We start from the raw sequence: 17,961 nt of genomic DNA, 5'->3' as shown, positions 1-17,961 counted from the left end.
TTCGTTTAATCACAGTCTCCCACTGCTTGTTGGCTATATTGTTCAATGTTTTCTTGTAGAATTCTATTGTTGCAAATTTTCCTGTATGAAGCAAGGCATAATCAATGATATCTTATTTAAGTATGTTATTATGTGCTATTTTTTTCTATCACCACTATCACTTACTGAGTGAAACAGTTTGACATTCAGTATGACTAATAGAACATTAAGCAGGAATAAAGAAAAATAATTTTATATTAAAGAGTATTTTATATTGTATTGTTCTCACTGTAACTTACTTTCTTATCTATTTTGCTTGCTTGCCCACTCAGGAAGTAGAGGTTTGTACCATTTTTGTTTTTCTATATTTGCTTGTTGATGTACTGCATGTTTATCCTTATAATAAAGTTGTCCTTAGTTTAAATTATTATTATTTTTGTTGTTTATCTCTTAGGATGATTATTTCCGTACTTGGAATCCAGGAAGACCATTTGACCAAGGTAGAATAAAAGGAAGCTTTATAATAATCTTTGTTATATATGGTTTATTTTTTAGATGTGCATTTTAATATAGGAATTTTTTTAATGTTTCATTTGTGAAGATGTTTCCATTCTCTAAATGAACAACTCGTTGTGTTCATCGGGACCATCATCATTGTCAGCGCCATCCTTATCTTCTTCAATTTCCGATTGTCTTGCCTTGATATATAGTTATTTGGACAATGGCTTCATTTATACTGGGTAAGGGCAAGGTCAAACAAACACTTTTATACAATGTTATTTTCCTAATTGAAAATCACAGCTTCTTCTTCTCATGCTGAGCTGACAAAACTGCCATCAACTCAGCATGGATTTCAGTGGAATATCTCTGTAACAAAAGTGACAGGGAAAGCAAAGAAGTAACAAAAAAGGCCCAGACCAACCTCATATGTTGTATATTCTAGTATAGACATACAACAAGAGCCTAAAGTTGAAAAGCAAAATATATTTTCTTTCCTAGCTATCTATGGACAAAAAAATGTATAAAATAAAATTCTCTTACCACACAAAAGACATTCTTGACTGGGTGTGATTGGGTCCCACAGCAAAACCAATAAGGTTTAAGTCCAGGCTTTACCCTCTTCTATTTAATCTATCTTCCATCCACTCATAGGTGCCCCCCCCCCCCCCCACTGCCTTTTTTGGTTTTGGTTTTTATGGGGTTTTTTTATTTGTATTTTAAAGACTTCAGGCTGGTTGAGACATCACAGGGTTTTCTTTATCTGTGCCTCATCTCTGGGCAGGACAGTCCTTACAGATTCATAAAATGGTGCTCTTGTAATAAAATCAGTGCCACTCTCTACATCTGTACACAATAAATAGACTTTCAGTTTAGAATTATCTTTCTTCCAAATCTTAAAATTGTAAAAATATTGGCTGAATTAGTTTTTTTTTTAAACTTCCACTTGGAGTCATGTACACTGGCTAATAAGCAAATCTAAGGTAGGGAAAAATTGCTTGTTTTTGAGTTGCTGATTTGTCTTTGATTTGAGTTGCATCAAGCTACTTCTAGAGTTATTCAAATTTGCACTGCTTATCTATTGAGCTTGAAAAAGCTACTCTTATATATATAAATAACTATGTATAATAGCCTTATCCCTGCTGAAATGTAGTAGTTCAGAAAGGCAGTATTAGTGTGATGTTATTGAGCAGCCCCCTGCAGTGACACTGGCCCTGTATGTTTCAATCCAGGGATGATCTTGGAAAAAAAGGGAAACGTTTTAATGTAACAAATATACCGTGCTATGCCTATATTTCAACATTTTGATTTATGGAAAAAAGCACAAACTTTCTGCTGGTCTTTTTTTTGTAATACCATGTAGTTGTTTTTCTTTTCAGCAAAAGTCTGCAGTGAACCTGTCATGCAAGAACAGCTTTGGCGTAATTTAAAGATCTTTATCAATTATACTCTGTGCCAGGCATTTTCTTCATGAACAGCTTTCTTGCTGTTACATTTTGCCTCACTTCCCTCTAGTGCAAACACAAAGAGAAAAGCATATCAACGCTGATAGCAACAGTGTACTTATCATTTATTCTAGCTTACATACTTTGTTGTTTTGGAAAGATAAAGGGTCTCAGAGTTATTTTGGCACCACTGTGGCCACTGAATTTCGAACCAATACGCCAGGACAATCACATTGTGAATGGATAGCACTTAAATTTTAATAAAACCCTAACAGCAAACATTTCTTATTTGCTCCCTTTTGGTCTGTTAAATATTCCACTGAAAAGCGTTTTGTTTATGTGTTCATTGAGTGCATAAAAAAACCTCTTGATCTTGCCAGAAACCTTGCTAGCTACCAATTTTCTGTACGATATAATGTTAGCATTGTTTTCAGAATACAGAAAACCTCCCATCTATGTTAGTTAATGTTAATGGGGTAACAGCACTCCCCTTTCAGTTACAGCACCTTAAATAAAGATGTTACCCTAGGACAGGAAGTGTGTTACTGGCAGCATCACCAGGTGAAAAGATAGGAATAAATGTCATAAACAAAATCAGCTACTACATCTAAGGAGTGCTGAGATAAAATATACAGTAAACTGCCTGTTACCCGAAACTAAACAACACTCAAGCAACTGTTGGCACTCTCAAGCAAGTGGAAACCTTTTCCTTCCTCTGCTCAGATGTCATACCACATGTTGGGTGTTGCTGTGATAATGTTATTTACAGCGGAAAACATGCAGTTTTTTTACAGAATCTGCCCCAAAACTTAATTATAAGTGTATTCATTATAATAAACAGCATCTTTTTATATTATACATATATTATTTTACGTTATAATGATCTGTTCCCATGTTTATTATAATACTATTAATCTGATCCTATATTTTATAATATTTATAATGATCTTCACCCATAATTAGAATAATATGTCCAATACTTCATTAAAATATTCTGTTCTCATTGTTCAATCAAAAACTTCTGTCCCATGTGTCTTCATTATAATAACATAATGCCCAATATTTTAATAATAATAGTAACATTAATAATAATAATAATAATAATAATAATAATAATAATAATAAATAATAATAATATTAGTTTTAATAATCATCCTCCATGCTTTCTTTCCATACACATACATTTACAAAGCTATTTTATAATACGTTGAAACTGTATTAGATGAAGTTACTCTTTATTTGTCTTAATTTGATTTTAATTAATATATTAGGTCTGTTTTTTTATTAGAAACTCTCAAGTGATGAAAAACGGGAAGTTTACTGCATTAAATTTGTGTTCTTGGATTTAGATGCACTTTAATACTAAGCACAGATCAGTCAGATATTTTTCTGCAAAAAATATTGTGTACATGCATCATTTCTATGCCTTACTACCGGCATTGCCAGCTCTTTACTTTTAATTATTGACATACTGCTTTATATAGGCTACCATTATTGATCTCTCCTTATGAAAATTACATCTACCTGCTTGATTATCCAATGGCTTACAAGGAACAATCCCACAAAAATTAGGGATAGTGTTTGGAATGACCATTCTCATCCATCCCTGTCAGGAAGGATAAATGGCTTTTACATCATAATGTGGGTACTGTGAGAACTTTTGGTTTTCATTCACATTTCATTCACAACCCCCAACACTTTTGTACACTGTTTCTCAACCAAGGGTCCAAGTTGGTAGGGGTTCCTTGAGCAATTAGCAGTTTGTGACTCTCAGGTGAATTTAACGGACAGCAATGATTTTTTTGGCCATCTGAAGGGGGGCATTATTTCCATTGAGCTATAGAAATCATAGCAGGGGTTCCCTGAAGACCGGGAAGTTATTTGAAGGGTTCTTCCATGTTAAAAAAGTTGAGAAACACTGCTCTAAAATGTATCATGGATGAAGGCAGTAGATCTTTGTCATGTTAAAAGCCAGAAATTTTATAAAAGCTTAGAGGTAGAACGATTCCATTGTCCTGTACTATGTTGTATAAATATTATAAGGTAAGGAGTTATGACAGTGTCTCTGGGCACTATCCTGGATGATGCAATAAAAATGGCAATCAGAAACCAATTGACTGCCAAAAGATCTCTGTCTTTATCAGGTGTTTCTTTACATGCATATGCAGATTACCCAAGAATGCATGTTTGTTTTGGTAAGGGATTCCAGAAGAAGAGAGTAAACAATGACCCACAGCCCTAGCTGATTTTGCAACATCTGTTATAGAAAATCTAAGTCTATGATCACTGCGCAAATGTACAAATATGTTTTTTCTCCAGAATTTCAATTTTTTTCTTTAAGATAATTGAGATACAGCAGAAAGATTTCCTATTTTCTGTCCTGTATGTAATACAGCATAGTCAATCATTTGCATATAGCTGTTTCTTGAAAATAATCTACAGATGGTACCAGCAGTGCTCTGATCACTTGAATATCACTATCAGATAGAATGGTAATGTTAATGTTTGCAGCCTAATCCAGGGCATCAAGTAAACTGCAAATGCTCTTTCTAGAACTTTGTCCCATTGCTAAAATCAGAGAATTTGTATAGCTCCATATAGACATTTCTCAGACTTTTTAAATGGCCCCTGGATTGGACATCCAAGCTGTGCAGACTCTTTCCTATGTACCTGTATCTGTGGTTGAGGTTGTTGTGGTCTGCAGATAAAAGGAAGTAATTAAAATATAGGTGAAAGGTATTATGAAGTTATTAGAAGATTAAGCCCAATCACTAAAATCCCAAACCTTAACATGTTAATGTTTTTTCCAATGTTTTTATTATTCTGCTTTTATTAAAACAATATTGGCTTAAACTGCCATTAAAGTTCTTGTTCAGGCATTCCAATGTCAGATTGTGACAGCTGTCCTCAAATTGGGCTACTAATTTGACACATAAAAACAGTATTGTGTTAAAAAAAAATCCAATTATTATGATACACAGTGCTTTAGCAAACCTCCTGTATTTAGTTAGAGTTTAGATAAGAGTTTACACTAATCCTGGCTAAAAAATTACCAAATTCTTCTCTTTCTAAAATAATGAACAGGTGCTGTTTCATAATTATGTATAACATTTATTGGATTTAAATCTATGCTACATTTACCATTTTAATTTTGCACTAGCCAATTCATTATAGACTCCCCAGAATTTTACATGACACATCATGGTGTGTTTGATAAATAATATAAGTAATACAAAACACTTATCAATTAAGGTAGACAATTTCCTATATTCTGCATTACTTGCATTGCTTTCTTTAAGTTTTCAATCATGAGGCAAATGTTGCCTTGTTCTCATTACATCCTTGGCAGAAAAAGAAATGCTTAGATTACCTCTGTGGCACTTTTTTTCACTGTAAAACAAGTAAAGTGGTAGTAATGCTAACTGCTGCCTACTTAAAAGTTCATGTTAAAGTTATTTTTAAAAATGGAAGACTAATATTTTTAATATATTTGTCATGATGAAAAAGCGTTAGAAAAGCAGGCTGGAATCCCTGGAGCAAGGAACATCTTAGTCATTGCAAAGCTTTGCTCCTCTATCGTTCTTTAAAACCATGCATGAAGGATTCATCAGGCTTCCAGGCAGCAAACAGACTATGATCCTAAACTTCACATATATTGGAAGCTTTGATGACTGATGAAAATTGTCTGTAGTAAATCACCAAAAAGATTCAAAGTAACATTTGGAGTCTTGACACGAGTAAATTAGATCAGTGAACATCTTCAGTTCATGCTAAACAACACTAAAAGTAGAGGCCTGGCTTTGGTTTTGTAGTTCAGACCCACTCCCAATCCTACCGGCAGCCTAATTTTAAATGAAATCTTTTTGTTCCTTTGAGCTGACCCTACATACACACTACCACAGTCAATATCTTCTTTTACTACCATTAGTTTCTTTTAGCAATGGCATTCAAAAATCTCAGTTTATAGTTAAAGCCTCTCCCCTTTCTGTCTTGTTCACCTCGTCGATCAAGACAGAATAGGAGCGCAGAGCCTCCCAAGATACATACATCATGTATACCAGGAGGCTTCTGGCTGCTGCACAGGAGCTGCATGCTGTGCAGTGAGATCAGCACTCTTTTTTTATTTCCTATCTACTTCACCCGGTCTCGCACCTGTGCAGTGCGGGATAGGGTGACACAGGAATAAGGTGGAATAAGGATGGAGAACATGGCGGTCCAAAAGTTAGTTTTAAGAATAAATTTAAGGGAAGTGGGGTTATTGTTTAGGGTTACAATTTATAGTGTTACGTTTTAGAGTGTAGGTTTAGTTAACAAACTGTTCCACTTTGTGTTTAAGGTGGAATTGTAGTTAGTGGTATTACACACCCATTACTCTTACACATTATTTTTGTCTTTTACAAACCAGAAAAGCTACATTTCTGGGACTTTTTAGGTACCTTTATACAGAACAAATTATTTATGTAAAACCAAAGCTTGGCATTGCCTTTCAAGTACCTCATGTAAAGTAAGTGGGTGCTCAATGTTGTTTGAGTAAAAAATTCAGTATTATCTCATTCTGGAGGAAAACAAATATTAGGGGTTATGTGAGTGCAAATGAATTATTAAAAATATATTACATTATTGTGGAGTTATGTACAAATAATTTCTTACTTAGAGTGATGATGTAATCTAAAAAGTTCTTATGATGAAGTTTATACTGCAAAACGCGTTAAGGGCATCTCCATTGTCTGTGTATAATATACTTGAAAAAAACTCAATTGTTGAGACTGTATGTATTTTTACCGACTGTTTTGAATAGATTTTGGTTTTACGCAATTGTATTTTTTGTGTTTGAAGGTACCCTAAAAGTTCTGGAAATTTAGCTTAGAATAAAATAAAGGGTTTTCTTTTCCCAACAGTGAAAATTTGCATGGGTTTTAATGGCGCCAAAAATCAACACGAACAACACAATTTATGTTAAAAAGCATCTTTTACAGTATTTTGTTATAAATCTGAAGACGATATTACTAAAGGTGATATTTTATCTTTTTGATTATATACCCTGTGGTGGACTTAAAGAGACTACCTACAACCAATTCAAGCATTGGTGTTGAAAAGCAAGATTATTTGTTTAAAATCCATAACACAGCCTTTCTTGTGCAGTTAAGAGTGATATAACCACTCTTAACTGCACAAGAAAGGCTGTGTTATGGATTTTAAACAAATAATCTTGCTTTTCAACACCAATGCTTGAATGGCATAAGACCAACCTAATCATCAACCACTATCTGAACAAATACATATATGCAGTACTAATAACGCTCTGTCCTTCTGATGAGGCCTATTGGTGAAATGCATTAAGGACTGTAAAAGTTATTGTGTATTATTACAAATTTATTACACATTACATGATTACTGAATTGTCATTATTTGTTTTGTGATTTTTTTTTATAATATTGTATAATAAGTTGAAACAAATTGCTTTTACACATAAATTGTGTTGTTAGTGGTGATATTTGGCACCATTAAAACCCATGCAAATTTGCCCTTTTGGAAAAAGAAACCCCTTTGACATTTGTGGGTATTAGGGTGTGATGCAATGTAAACAATTCCCCCAGAGTATCCATTTGAAGAAAAAAAAATGTGTAACAGTTAAAGTATATCTAATTTAGTAAAATCTATTATATTGAAGCCAGTTTGTTTGTTTTTTTGGATGTGGTAGTGGCATCTGTTTTCTAAAAAAAAAAAAAAAACAATAACCATTAATCAATTTAGAAAGCCAGTCCTTATAAATTCCTAAACATGTAAACCATAAACACCTTTATGTATAATGGAGCGGAAGAGATGCTTGAGGTCCAAATTAGGAGATGATCCAGGGTGACATGCTACTTAGTCATGGAATATTGTACTAAGACAGGAACTGTGTTACTAAATGGATTAATAGGTGAAGATAAAAGAAAGAAAAAGAAAGCAAATGCAGCCACCCTATCAAAGAAGTTGTAAGGTTCAATATAATAAAGTTTTGTTTTGAGGTTTAGATATACTTGAGGTTTGGGTTATGGGGTAGTTTAAGAGTAAATATATTATCTTAGAGGTTAGGTGTTAGGGTTTGGGTAGGGAGAGCAAAAAAAGGGTTAGAACCTGCTTAATTATTGGTGCTAGTGGTGCTTCTGCCAAACATATCTGACTGCATCAAGCTGTTGGTGCTGGCTAAAGGGACATTTCCACAAGGCTGCATGCACACACTCAATTACTGTTGCTGAAAAAGATCTTTCAAGATTTAAGCATGGAGCACAGCATCTCGCCATCAGACTTTCCCCTGATTCTCTGACAATGGCTTAGTCATTTAGGTGAGTGATCAGTACCTGTACAATAGTGTGATTTTATTGTTTGTATATGTTTGCAACAGCAGTTTTTATTATCTGAGGTCATTAAGATCTCCTTAACACTTATAAAAAGTTAGGAACGTTTAGGTGAACTATTTTGTTATGGCCTTCATGATGATTGTTTGGAGACAAAAATGAAATTTATATCCCCAAATCCAAAATATATTATATATAGGAACCAAACACATGTGAGGTTAACTTATTTTTTTAGTTTACCTTCATTTCAGAATTTGCATTTTCCTTTGCAATTGCTGTTGTTTTGCAAAGAACTCTACTATTATTGGCTGCTGCAGCTTAACTGTATATAATTATTCTGGTACTCATCTGTTCTCTGCATACTTAGCAATTATGCATGTTTGCCTTAAACAGATTTTATATTCAGTTCAATGTTCTGTTGAAAAAAAAAACTTTGTCATGTGCAGATTGTCAGGAGTGTTAAATTATATCTAACAGCAAAACTTTTTTCTTTTCAAAGTAGGGGAAGGTTAAAACCGCAGTCAGTGTTTTTTCATCCATGTCTCATAAGGGAGATTTTCCTCCACTTGCTGTCCTGTAGATTAAATGGGAGGATTAACCTGGAAGATTGACCCCATATTCTTCTCCTGGTGACAATTTAAAGCTTTTGATTTACCCTCACTTTCTCTACCAATGACATTGATGATCAGGTAAATTAGAGGGAGGGAATCTCAAGAACACTGACTGCAATTAAAATCACTCTATCAAAATCTAAAAAAAGTTTTGAAATTGTTATACTTTAAGCTGGTAAAACTTTACTTCTTAAGTATCTTTGTAACCATGTGTTCCAACTGTTTTGTATCATACAGCACTTTATTCCAGCCACAACAATCCTGTGAATTAAATTGTGACAGGCCTTGTTCACTCCTTCCAGATTGTTCACTCCTTACAGTCATTAAAGGGAAAGAAACATTGCACTTATCTTTATTGCTGGTATGTGCAACTTAAGTTGCAAGAAGTGGCCTTCATGGTCCATTAACATAACCTGACCCACAAACCCCTGGTCTTTATAATACTTTAATTAGAGCCCAGTTTTGGTATCATATTAGACCCAGCAAACCTGGAATAGATCTGGTCCAGGATTCAAAACATTTATTAGCAAATAGAAAATCCATCTCAGGTTTGCTGGATAACATGGGTAGAGTTACCACACTTTTTTAGGCTTGCTTGCACTATGATGGGATAAAAAAATGTTTCAGGATAAATAGCTATAAGCATTGTCACCAGTGACCCACAAGCTTTTAGATTGTCAGTTATCTCCTGACCATCTAGTTCTCACTATCTCTTCTGCTGCACCCCTAACCTAATTCTTTCCTAGAGCTGTGCACTGGGCTGCACTTGCTCAGTCATTGTACATTATGGAGAAAATTGTGAACAGTAAGGTATGTTTGCTTTATTGCAGAAGTGACATTGTCCTTCCTTCTTCAATAAGCAAGCTGCCTTTTGGAATGTTTTATTTTTTACAGTAAAGTTCCATTTTAAAGCCAGTGATTAACCATGACATCCATGCAATTAGCATTTTCAGTAACAAATTTAGAAAAATTAAAATGAAATGTACAAATCAGTTTACTCTTTTGAACATAGGGAATGTCTAGTACTTGTTTACATTTGATTATTTAGTGCCTAAATCTTTAGAAAACACTTTATTGTAAATGTAACTAAATAGAACTGAAAGCAATTTATTTAATTAGCTAAGTTAAATGTCGGAAAAATAATTGAAGTTATCTTTACCAAAGTGAACTAATGACAATTACAAGAGCAATGCACTTAAAGCAAGTGCCTACTTAATACATATCCCATACACTGGAAATACCATTATTTTAGTGTTTACATTTACCATTAATTAAAGAAGATTACTGTGTTTGAACAAAAAGACCTCCTTCAGGGTATAACAAACATATCTTAAAAAGTCTATCTTCCAAAGTGACCACTATTTTTAGCTGCCATATTACAACAAATATAGATCGGTACAGCCTTTGAACCTCAAACTATTGTTCATGTGGGTATGGAAACTAATATGTATTAGCATGGATAAATGGCATAAAGAATATAAAAACATTGTAGAGAAAATCCCAGGGTGGTTATTGGTACACTATGAGTAAAAAGGAATGTTATACCATTAGAAGCCCCATCCGTAGCACCAGTGCTCAGCATTTGAAGTAAACAAGCATGGTATGGACCCTGTTTAAAGTCATACCAAAAGGGACACAGAAAGCAATATAAGCAATTTTTCTAACAGCTTGGGTACAGGTTACCATTATAATTTTGGCGGCAAATTGTGACTGGAGCTGTAAGTTCTTAGCAGCAACCCCCAAGAAGAATGTGGATTTACATAATATAGATGCAGAGGAGTATTAATATTACTCCAAACCTCTTTTCGCTTTAAAATCAACATTTCTGCAAAATTGCAAAAGTCACATTATTGATAGTCACATTATCGAAAAATTCAATGGGAGTGTTTGATAAAAAATCTAGTCCTTTGCTACTCGAACAAGAACTTGGCAGTGCACACACTTTATCTAGCTAGTAAAGGTGTAAAGCCGATCTTTTCTCCCCCTCTTTTGCTGATGCTTATCTTGGCTCTGTAGGTTGAAAATAAATATTTGAATGTTATCCGATTTAAAGCTTGCATGTGTAGGGATTTTGCATATATCTTGTTACTTTTGGATATGTTTTGTTGGCTGTATTTGTCATGGGAAATGTCTTTCTGTTATCTGTATTTCTCACCTTTGTTTGTATTCATAGCTTGAGCAAGAATCTTAGGAGATGATGGTGCTGTATAACTCCTAATTAATAAGAACAAGTACAATTCCCAAATTGCAGTTGTGTGAATCACTGTGATCCTGGTCAAATCCTGATATAATTCAGCATGCTTATACCTTCTTTAGCAATTAATAATGTTACTAGCATTTAGATAAGATAACATAGCATCAGAGCTCTCAGCAGATACATAAAATTCAGGTATACTCCAGGTATGAATTAAATATCTGTATTCTTATTTATATGTAAAATTAAATACCTGAATGTCTGTCCCTGTATCCACCTCTACACATTTTAATGTTTTTAAGTACTGTAAAACACACATGTCTTTGTGCATTATTGGCAAATGTCCAACTTCATTTGTACATGCTTTCCTTTGTGTAGCCAGGGCACTGCAGGGCATGCATTGTCGATCATTGCAATAAATACTTTTCGAGTCACAATCTTGTACAAGGAGGCAGATTTGTATTGTGGACTTTTTTACGCTATATACTTCTACTTACTATATATGTTGATATACTTGTTCCAGATAAGGGATACAGAAAGCGTTACAAGCTGGATTCTAGCTTTACCATCAGTCTTTCACAGTTTCACAATGAGCATTAGAAGTTTAGCAATCAGATGTATAGATACAATGTCCAGCATTTTCTAAATCTTCCCCCCCAGCTTTACACTGAACTGCACCTTCCAAATTTATTAGATTTTTTTAAATCAGGGAGACTGGGCATCATACATAAGTGGGCATTATCTAGAGTGATCAGTATTCTTTTGCAGTCCACCAAGGGACATCCATTTCTCCAGCCTTTTGGTCAGCTTAACTTCCCAATAGCCAGTACATTGTTTGCATCAGGATTGAAGTATCTCAAGAGGAGTAATGATTATGTAATGCAGGCATGTCCAAAGTTCGACCTGCGGGCCAATTATGCCCCGTGTTCAGGTTTTTACTGGCCCGCAGCCTCTGTCGTCAAATAATAATATGTGTCCTATGTGTGTGTGTGTGTGTGTGTGTACAGGGAATCCCCTACGTTTGTGGTGGGCGTGTGCTGTGCGAGACCCACACAGACCGCTGCCACTGAAAATTCTCCACATGGAGCCCGCACATACCCTGGACTCTGTGCAGAGAACTTTCTTTGAATCACAGTAGGCATAGTCCATGCGGGTCCTGCACAGCACACGCCCACTACAAACGTAGGGGATTCCCTGTAAATAGCACAGCACAGCCCCCCCTACTATGCTGTGTAAAACACAAAGAAGAAACACACAGCCCCCTAATTATGCGGTGTAAAACACAAAGAAGAAACAAACCTGGAATCTCCCACATTTAATTCAGCAAAAATACACCTGCCACATCCCAAAATCACCAAATAGTAGAAAAAGGAAAAATGAGGGACTTTAAAGGCAGTATATATGTAAACTAGAACCAAACAGCTAACTACTCTATTTCAATAACAAGGCATGAATGGTAACTCAGATGTTTTGTCTTGACAGGTTTCCTTTAATTTGAGATCTGGCTTTTTGTTCATAGGTTATTATTTATAGAAAACAAACATTTTTACTTCAACCTAAAAAATATAGAAAAGAAAGTAAATCTTAGTTTGCTGGATTAGTTCCAGTTTAAATCTCTGTGCAGTGTTCTTACAAATGTAGCACTGGATAACTGAGCACCTCCTAGGGAAAGATAGTATTAAAAATGATGTTCCAATCTTCTGCATTGCTTGGGGATCTTATAATACTGGCAACTGATGTAGAGAAAATTGTAAAATCTCTGATGCATGGGAATCATCGATGGCTGAACAGAATCATATATGGAGTGCTGCAGGCTTTGAATCTCTGAAACATCTGGGATTCAGGTACTCAATGTCAGTTTAATAGAATTCCATGACATTTTAAAATACATATCAACGTAAAAGGTGATGATTTATGCAGAGATTAACTTTTATATAGTGAGAAGTATTTTGCATAAAAATGTGTAAATAAATGAAATTTCAATATGACAAGTGATATTACCTGCAAATTCAGTGTGTTTTATTATTCATTATACTGAAAATTAAAACATACACATGTTTTTATTTTTCATCAGATAAATATAAAAATATTACCTATGAATATTTACCATAGCGGAACAGCAGTTTTCAAATGGTTCAGGGACAGAGATGCTGGAGAAATCAGATTATACAGAGTGGGGGAATTATTATGCAGCCCAACTCCTGTTTCCAAGCAGATAGTAAAGTATATGAAATCCTTAATTACACAAGTGAATAACTTTTGTTATACCTCTTAAATAAAAAGAAAAAAAAGTTGATTTCAGAAATTCAGTTTTCCTGTGTCTTGTTTACACTTCCAGTGTTATTTCAAAAGATCCGAATGAGCCCCATATCCTAGATTTTATCTTGGGACTACAGAACAGGTAATCATTTTGTTTTAGAATTTTTGTGGTATTTTCTTCAGGGTAAGACATTTTCCCTGACACCTACATGTGCTTTTGGGTATATTGGCAATGCTGCATTTCCTGTTTAATGGAAAAAAACAGAAATGTTCAGTGCTACATAACATGTTGGAACTATATAAATATAAATATTTATTAATAATGATAATAATAGTAATAATAAAATCCAGTTAGTAAGGCAGTGGTTAGTAAAAGAAACTCAGGAGGTATTGTTAGTACATAAAACAAAATATAACTCATTAAGAAATTGTATTTTTAAGGATTAATGTTTTTATTGTAAAACCTCTTCAGAAAAAAAAATATCAACCATTTTATATAAATGTAATATCAAATTCTAAGATGCAATCTGAGGTTTTGTGATAACACGAGCTGTTATTACTGTCATTATTGTTTTTCAGCTTTTTATAATAGGTTTAGCTTGAGATGTTTTAGGTAACATTCCCATTCATATTTTATATGATCTGCACCAAGCCTATAAAATAGTAATGCATTGCTATAAATGCAGACATGGCCAGATTTTGTAGTTTAATTTATGAATGAGATCAATATACATAGCAGTATTATAAATAAAATCAATGATCCTGGTAAATCAGAAAGAAAGAAACAGTAAATGATGAATAGAGGTAGACAGTAAGTAGAATATTTTTATTAGCAACAAAATACAATAATGCAGTCATAAAAACAAGGTGACCTGTAGGATGAGGAGAAGAATAAGAAGTGTATATATTTATTTATTTATTTTTTGTTGTATACTGGGGCGCCCCTTGGAGTAACGCACCATGGTGAATTGTGTGTGATTTCACTGTGCTGGAAGTCAGAATGGCTTAAAGGGGATTTATCACCATTAGTTTTTGCTTTACATAAAAGGGTAGATAAACCTTTTATATAGTGTAAAAATTATCTTTTTTTAAAACCTTTTTTTTTAAAAAAAAAAGGGGAAGCCTCTTCTTTTCTGTCTTCACTCCCACCGCATAATCATTTTTAAAAACTGAAACTCTTTTTTTATTACATTGCCCTTTTCTGCATATGGAATGAAGATTTTTTTCCTTTCACACTTAAAGCTTTATTAAAAAAAACAGGTATATATTGTGTACTTCTGTAGCACATATCAATATAATTAAATATCATAACAATATCCATACAATAGTTTCATGTAACAGTTGCAAACATTTTTTAACACGTAATTATAGCGCTACAAAATAAAAAGAACAAACATACAATGCAATACAATTGTATTACAGTTATCATAAAAACTGTATATTTCTATACAATAGATATTGTATGTTTAGTGTACAAAATGTTCTGTTAACTAATCCAAATCACTTATAAACACAAAGAAAAAGTGAGGTATCAGACATTGTAAATATTTTTATACTTCTATCCTAGCACACTGTTTGTTCCATCACAGCAGTATACAAATCTGAGTATTTAAACCTAATCCAGGTATCCAAAGTTTCAGAGAACTTATCTGTCCTATCTAGGGAAATTGCCCTGGCCTCCTCCATTAACTATACAGAATGTACCTTGGTCAGCTGAAGTTGCTTCGTAGGTACCTTATCCGAATTCCAAAACAAAGGAATGATGCTACGTGCTGCATTGAGCAGATGTAATGTTAAGGAACTCTTATATTCATTTGCATTCACTTATGCATAAGTAATAAACATACTTCTGGTCCTAATGGTATTGCTGTCCCTGTGATTTGTTTGCTTAACCACCTAAGCGTTACACTGACGTCTAGATTTCTGTACCAAAAGTGATCCACTGTTTTTCATGAAATTTTTTTTTTAATTGTAGACCTGTAACTTACAGAAATATGTCTGAACAGGGGTTCTAGTAGATAATATGAATATAAAAAATGTTTGAAACACACAATCATGTAAAAAAAAAAAAATACTTTTAATAAAATTAAAGGAAAAACACAAAAATCAGCAATGTAAACAAATCATAAATACTGAAAATACTGAAAAAGCAATAACTCTGTATATTGTAAAGTACTATATTATTCTAAAACACCTCCCTAGTGTGGCAATTTTTAAAACTTTGATTGTGTATTTATTGGAGTTTGTTTTGAATTATTTTGTATTTGATTGGATACGGGAGTTTGTATCCAATCCAATACAAAATAAGAATTTGAATTTCCAAGTTATTTACTTTTATTTTATTTTTTTTTTATTTTTTTGTATTGGATTGGATGCTGGAGTTTGTATCCAATCCAATACAAAATGAGTGTTTGAATTTACCAGGTATATACTTTGTAATTATTTGAATTATTTTGTATTGGATTGAATACAGGAGTTTGTATTGAATCCAATACAAAATGAATGAATGAGTTTCAGTTTGAATTTCCCGCACACGCGCCGACGTCATCACGCACGCAGGGAGAAGCCGTCCGGTTTTTTTTTTTCTCCCTCGGACGGCTTCTCCCTGCAGAGATCATCCGGCGCTGGAACGAGCAGGACGTCGGACGATCAGGGGGACCAGGTAAGAAGCCGGCCGACATCTTGTGTTCCGCCGGCCGGCATCTTGTGATCCGCTGGCCCGGTGGATCACAGGATGCCGGCCGGCAGAACACAAGATGCCGGCCGGCTTCTTACCGGTCCCGCTGGCACCCGACGAAGGCACCCGACGCTGGAGGGATCGGCGGACGATGACCGATGGAGGATGACGCTGGATGAGCACAGGGGGACCAGGTAACCAGGTAAGTGAAAAATCTGGGGCTTAACCATCCTTGCAATTTTTTTTTGCCCGAGCGAAGGTCGGGCTTAACTGCAAGGAGGTTAAGTTGGCCACCTCCCTCCAAAATCTGGGAACAGGTCCACCATATATCATTCATTGTCATTGTACCAATATCCAACATATATTAGATTTTTGTGGGCAATATTTGTGGATTTTATCTGGTGCCCAATTCCAATGGGTAAGTATTTTATATGAATTTTCTCACAACTTAGTACTAATAGAGCACTTATGCACCATTAGACAAGCCCTGTCCCATTGGTCATCTGAAAAAAATCAGATCTAATTTCTTTTCCCATGTTTGTTTTTAATTTTTGGGAACAATTTCACCTTAGAATTAAATTCAAGATCCTGTGCTTTGCCTTCAATTACCTACACCGTTATTGTCCCACCTACATTTCTGACCTGGTAAAAAAGTACTCCCACTGCCGCTCTCTCCGCTCCTCCAATGACCTACTAATGACTTCCTCACTCATAACCTCATCACAGGCACAGATACAAGACTTCTCTAGAGCTGCCCCAACTCTCTGGAATGGTCTTCCTCATCCTATTCAGCTTTCCCCTACCTTCTGCTCATTTAAAAGAGCCCTTAAAACCCATTTTTTCAAACTTGCCTACCCATCTTCTTCTGTCTTTTGAAACCATCACTACTTCCCACCATTACATATCTCCCATCCTATTGTGTGTAAATTCACCCACCTACTAGATTGTAAGCTCTTCAGGGCAGGGTCCTCTCCTCCTATATCACTGTCTGTATTAGTCTGTCATTTGCAATCCCTTTTTAATGTACAGCGCTGCATAATATGTTGGCGCTATATAAATCCTGTTTAATAATAATAATAATTTGTGAGAGATTGGGTGAGAACCTTATACATAAAGAGGTGGTATGCTGCATAGGTATTTGGTCTTGACATAACTGTTCAAACATCGAGGGTCTTGTAGTTAATTGCTGCTGTAAATCCAGTGTTTGGATATAATGCTTTATTTGCAAATATGAGCACCACAGGTATTACCTATCATTTCCTGTCAAGTCCTTCAAATCTGTTCTATCCATGTTGTTCCCAGTTTTTTTTTAAATCAGATCATTGGTGGATTTTTCAGTATCCAACCCTCTAAAAATTTGCTGTCAGAATAAAGATTTTATAAAGATTTATAAGAAATTTAAATTAAATAGTCAGCAACTACTTAGCATTTAGCAAATATTAAGACAGTGAACACTTTGATAGTAGTATGTAAGTAGAATGTAATTACAATGTAGCATGTAGAGTGTAGGGTTCAGGAGCTGACAACATACAAAGTGCAGTGGCCTGAGTGCAGTGGTATGTAATAATGGAATTCACAGTGTGAAATTGGGGAATAGTTAAATAGAATAGAGTTGGGGAATAGTTAACTACAAACCAGAATGTGTAAAGTTTGTATATTCAGCACAATGACCAACTGAGGTCATGTGAAATAAATTTAGGCAATATGAAAAACAATGTGATATTATATAAGTCTATATACATGTTCTATACATACATACAGTTTTATATTCATCATAGATGTATGAAAGGTCAACATTGCTAATTCCAAAAAAATTTTTGTGACTGAAATTACATTTCCCAGAACTTGTGTTCCTTGTTTTTTGGTGCTTTATGCAACCCACTGAAGTATGAAAAGTCTAAAATCCCACCCTGCCTGCTTGTTCCTAGTCACTGAATCATGAAATAATGAAGGCAGG

At 34.5% G+C, this 17,961-nt stretch overlaps 1 protein-coding gene across 2 annotated transcripts in view; it reads left to right on the top strand.

The window, feature by feature from the left end:
• SPOCK3 (SPARC (osteonectin), cwcv and kazal like domains proteoglycan 3) overlaps positions 1 to 17,961 on the top strand; it is a 162,558-nt gene that overhangs the window by 64,241 nt on the left and 80,356 nt on the right. For both annotated transcript variants that reach the window (XM_072406017.1, XM_072406016.1), the window contains exon 3: positions 434 to 479. In XM_072406017.1, the coding sequence (XP_072262118.1) occupies positions 434 to 479 (46 nt within the window). The remainder of the gene's footprint in view (positions 1 to 433; positions 480 to 17,961) is intronic.

The sequence above is a fragment of the Pyxicephalus adspersus genome, chromosome 3 (genome assembly GCF_032062135.1).
Source record: "Pyxicephalus adspersus chromosome 3, UCB_Pads_2.0, whole genome shotgun sequence".
Classification (NCBI taxonomy): Eukaryota; Metazoa; Chordata; class Amphibia; order Anura; family Pyxicephalidae; genus Pyxicephalus; species Pyxicephalus adspersus.
Note: the sequence above shows the minus strand (reverse complement) of the source record. Positions and strands in the feature narration are given on the sequence as shown.